The sequence below is a fragment of the Colias croceus genome, chromosome 1 (assembly GCF_905220415.1).
Source record: "Colias croceus chromosome 1, ilColCroc2.1".
Taxonomy (NCBI): domain Eukaryota; kingdom Metazoa; phylum Arthropoda; class Insecta; order Lepidoptera; family Pieridae; genus Colias; species Colias croceus.
In genome coordinates this window covers 7605738-7611007 of record NC_059537.1, presented here as the reverse complement: position 1 = coordinate 7611007, position 5270 = coordinate 7605738, and the positions used below count along the sequence as shown (strand labels likewise).

Here is a 5270-nt window from a genome sequence, read left to right as displayed (position 1 = left end):
GGTATAATATATTTTGTTATATTTATTTTTATTAATCATAATCACAGATATATTGTGGTTATAGCGTATATAAAAATCAATGCCACTTTTCGTTGTAATTCCATAACTCGAGAACGGCTGAACCGATTTCGATAATTCTTTTTTTATTATATTCCTTGAAGTACGAGGATGGTTCTTATGTAGAGAAAACGTTAATATGTACCACGGGCGAAGCCGGGGCGGACCGCTAGTAGCGTATAATTCGTCGAATTCACAGTTTCTGTTATCCAAGATACAGGCAATAGCCTAGTTTGGCTCTCACTGTATTATACCTAGAACCTTGTAAACTAATCTACTGTAATTATCGCATTTACAATGTAATATTTAAATGTTTTGGTTAACAAAGACTTTTATTTTATTAATATAAAATCTAGTCTTGCGTAGTGTTCTTTATATATATGACTTTAATAATATAATATATTAAAAAAAATAACAATCGTCTATTTGGAAACAATACATAATTATCTAGATGACTATTGACTAGGTACCTAGTTTTAATTATAGAACACTTTCTAAGTAAAAAAAAAGGCAAATATAAAATAATATAATTAGGAACGGATTATAAATATTGAAAAACCACAGACAAAATCAAGATATAGAGCATAAAAATGCGAGAGTGAAAAACTACAGACTATGCATTCGGCCGGACTTGGCCAGTGTGGAACTGACTGGTAGATAGATGGATAGAATAGATGGGCGTCCATCTTGAATTTCACTGGATTTGTGCCGGTTATGTGATAAAAGTGTAATTTGTATATTGAACTATAAGTAACTCGTTAATTTTTAAGACCTTTATGTATGATCGAACGAAATATTGGTAAAATTTAGGATAACAGCAGGAATGTGTTAGGTATGGAAATTATGCCTCATCCATTTGATCATTTGACGAATAATGGCGTGCGTTTTTCTCTCTGAAGACTTTCAAATTTTAGATCATGTCATCAAACCTTGAATAGCTTTATTCATTTGAAAGTTGTATAATTCATTTAAAAAATAGTGCTTTATGATTTTTTTATAATTTAAAGTTAAATTGATTTGGAATGAGTTGGATGTCGTTTTTAGGTTATACATCAATACAAGTGACTCGTAATTGTTCGTAATCGCTAGTAATGATTCCCAGTGACAAATTGAATATTTAAAATAGCAAGTAACAAGTGTGATCGTGAACGCCTCAAAGTGACGTTGAAAATATTTTTATTCACAGTATCATTACTCAAGACATATGCGATTTCCGGTAAGAGTTTCGTCGATAAAACCTTAGGTTGGCAAAGGTATTTGAAAACGATGGCAGTACCTAGTAAAGCTCGGGTATATGCCGATGTGAACTCACAACAGCCTAGAGAATATTGGGAATATGAAAGCTATGTGGTAGATTGGGGTAATCAAGAAGACTATCAGTTGGTTCGAAAACTTGGGCGTGGAAAATACAGTGAAGTATTTGAGGCAATAAATATCACAAATGACGAAAAATGTGTAGTTAAAATATTAAAGGTGAGTGATTTATTGTTGTCCTTATTAAAAAAAAAAAACATAGTAGTTTGATATAATAAAAGGTTAATATTATAAATATTAATTAATGGAACTGTAACAAGGGTAATGGGGAGCCTCACCAAAAATTTTAATTGCTCATAGATGAATTGAAAATTAATAAAATTATATACATTCTTTGCAGCCTGTTAAAAAGAAGAAAATAAAAAGAGAAATAAAGATATTAGAAAATTTAAGAGGTGGCACAAATATAATAACATTACAAGCTGTTGTAAAGGATCCAGTGTCCCGTACTCCAGCACTCATATTTGAACACGTTAATAACACTGATTTTAAGCAGCTATATCAAACATTGTCAGACTATGATATAAGGTAATTTATATATTTTACATAGCATAAAATTGTTTCATCTTCTTGATTCTTCTTCGATCTATGCTAAAGCGTCATATCAAAATATGAAATTACAAATTAATTATTATTATAAATGAAAAGGTGTTGTTTGTTTTTCTTTCATGGCACAATAAAGTAATTATGTTATATGAAATATGAATATAGTGTTAGATAATTGAGAGGTTAAAGAGTGACATAGGATGCTACTTTTTCTCTGGGTGAAACATCTTATTCCTGTGGGAATTTCCTTTTACTGCAGAAGCAAAACTGCAAGCAGTTAGAATTTATTAATCTGTAAAGGGAAAAATTTCCTTTGAATTGCTGAGGATTGTTCGATCATATTTAGTAATAGCATTTGAATATATTTTATATCTATATTTTACATCTATATTTTACAGGTATTATTTGTATGAACTTCTGAAAGCGCTAGATTATTGCCACAGTATGGGCATTATGCACAGAGATGTTAAACCTCACAATGTGATGATTGATCATGATAATAGAAAGTTGCGTCTCATTGATTGGGGGTTAGCTGAGTTTTATCACCCAGGACAAGAATATAATGTTCGTGTTGCCTCGAGGTACTTTAAGGTAAGAAAATAATGCAACATAATTATTCATACTGTTAGCTTCTGTAAAACCCATACCATATTACTTTGTATATTTAAGGAGCATTCAAGAATTGCAATATTTTTTTTTATAAATGAATGAGTTTACAAACAGATATTTAAATATTTACACACATAATATAAAAGATGAGTTTTAATAGTTTTCACTAATTGGTTATTTGAATAGATTTTTTTATATATTATTGTGTATATCATATAATTATGGCGATTTTAGGGACCTGAACTATTGGTGGATTATCAAATGTATGACTACTCGTTGGACATGTGGTCACTAGGGTGTATGTTAGCATCCATGATCTTCCGTAAAGAGCCTTTCTTCCATGGTCATGATAATTATGATCAACTTGTACGTATTGTCAAAGTGCTGGGCACTGAAGAACTCTTTGAATATTTGGATAAATACCACATAGAATTGGATCCACGTTATAATGATTTACTTGGGAGGTAAGCACAAAGTATGTTTATATATGTATGTTAAGGAAGATTATATTATGTATAACTAGGGATACAATAATAAATATTAAGTATCTGATCTGACTAATATTTTAAAAAAGAAACTAAACAGTGTCATAGTAAGGTTAAAAAAAGTTTCAATTAATGTTATTATTCTTACAGACATTCTCGTAAACGGTGGGATCGATTTGTACATTCAGAAAATCAACACTTAGTATCGCCTGAAGCAATAGACTTCCTTGATCGCCTTCTACGTTATGACCATTATGAGCGTTATACAGCTCGTGAAGCTATGGATCATCCATACTTTTGTAAGTTCATACATTACTACTACCTAATTTAATTCCAATTTTATTTATTTACACATCCATTCAAATTACCAAATTAATTGTATATGCTTTGTAAATCATTTATCTAACTTATCCCTAACTTTTCTTCAGATCCAATTGTGAAGGAGAAAGGCAGAATGGCGTCTTCTAATTCACCAACTCCCAATGCATTGCAAGGAACAATAAATGCAACAGAGTAATTATTTTAAATATTTAATAATGCTCTTTATAACAGTATGTAATGAAATATATATTCACTTGTACAAGACTCTGGAGGAAAAGGACAGATAATGCACCAATGCAGCATCAAGAGGAAAACATTAAAGGACAGCCCGAAACAAGCATCTTGATATAAATGAACTACTAAATAATTCCAGTTCTACTGAAAGAAGTATAATTTGGAAAGACAATATACTTTAGTGTTAAATATTAGTAAAATCTGGTTAATTAATTGTTTTAAAAGTGTTTTCATCTCCGATACACAATCACTTTCATCAGTCCGGAAGAGTATACTCATTTACTTCAGGGGTATTTTGAGTTTCAAGATGATGAGTTGAACTCAATATTGTTTTTTTATGTAAATTAATTGTGGAGTATTGACATGAAAGAAAACATTTCGAGTTTCATTGCACTTGATCTTTGCATTTATTAACCTATGGTATTGATATTGTAATTACTTGTATGATATGATACTGATAACACCTACATACTGTTTTGAGATACTGGTTATAAGCTATGTTTTGTTGGAATTTCGGTTAAAATTTTGTATTTATGTAATTAAAATGTAGATATGTGTGATAAATACAAAATTTTAATGTGTTACTTTTTTTTCAATACATGAATAATAAGGAATACCAGTAATTTTTTAATTATTAGTGATGTTATTAAAACATTGCTTCTATTAGTATATTTTCGATAAGTTATGTTAGCTGTCCCTATAAATATAATATAGTTAAATCGAGTCGGTCTTCAGCAAAACGGTGAGCCTCATTAATTTATAATTTATTTTTTATGTAATAACTTGAAGTTGTTGCATCAAAATTTTCTTAATAAACAGACTAACTTTGCCTGGTATGTTTGGATTATTTATATCATGTGTTTGTCAATATTTCATTGCAGCATCCCAAATAAAGTGAATAATACTGACATTAATTTTAAGGTTATTTTTTATCAATATAATAGTGTTTTAAAATTAATCTAATGCAACACTTAAAAATGATAAGATAAAAAAAAATTACATAAATGATTATTATAATTTAATATTCTTCATTATATATCTTCATTTAACATTTTTAGTTGCTTACATCTTATGCAATCCAAATCTTATTTTCCTACATCATTTTGTTCATCATGTCGTTGTTAGAATTGTCTTTTATGAAAATAAAAATAGGTAAATATTTACATTACAATGCGATCTATAAACTGATATTAATATTTATATTATATGTATATGTAATTTTATTCGATGATGTGAAAAAACAACCAACAATGATATGTAATAATTAAGACATACCCAAACAGTTGCCACTGTCGAGGTGATTGTATTAAGAACCACCAAAAATTCTTGAAACAAAATTGTCGCTTGAAGAAATTGAATTGAATTGACCAATAAAAAAGTATAAAAATTGGTCTGTACATCAATTACATAGTATGTCAGAAAGACCCGTTATAAAAATATGGATGACTAGCTTTCCGCCCGCGTTTTCAAAGAAAAACTCGTTCCCGTAGGATTTCCGGGATAAAACCTATCCTATGTCCTTTCTCGGGTATCAAAATATCTACACACCAAATTTCATGCAAATTGGTTCAGTAGTTAAGGCGTGATTGAGTAACAGACAGACAGACAGAGTTACTTTCGCATTTATAATATTAGTATGGATTATAAAAAAAGGAAAATTCCTTTTGCTTTTCTTAAACCGTGTGAATCAAAATCTAATTTTTC

The 5270-nt window shown here is 29.5% G+C and overlaps 1 protein-coding gene across 1 annotated transcript; it reads left to right on the top strand.

Annotated features, from left to right (window-relative positions):
* The first annotated feature begins 693 nt into the window (after nucleotides 1–693).
* LOC123697324 (casein kinase II subunit alpha) lies at nucleotides 694–4402 on the top strand. Its single transcript, XM_045643835.1, has 7 exons — nucleotides 694–889; nucleotides 1244–1530; nucleotides 1712–1899; nucleotides 2316–2508; nucleotides 2761–2990; nucleotides 3162–3310; nucleotides 3440–4402. Exons 2-7 carry the CDS (start codon nucleotides 1324–1326, stop codon nucleotides 3526–3528), a joined length of 1056 nt encoding a protein of 351 aa, XP_045499791.1. The 5' UTR covers nucleotides 694–889; nucleotides 1244–1323; the 3' UTR covers nucleotides 3529–4402.
* The last annotated feature ends 868 nt before the right edge of the window (nucleotides 4403–5270 follow it).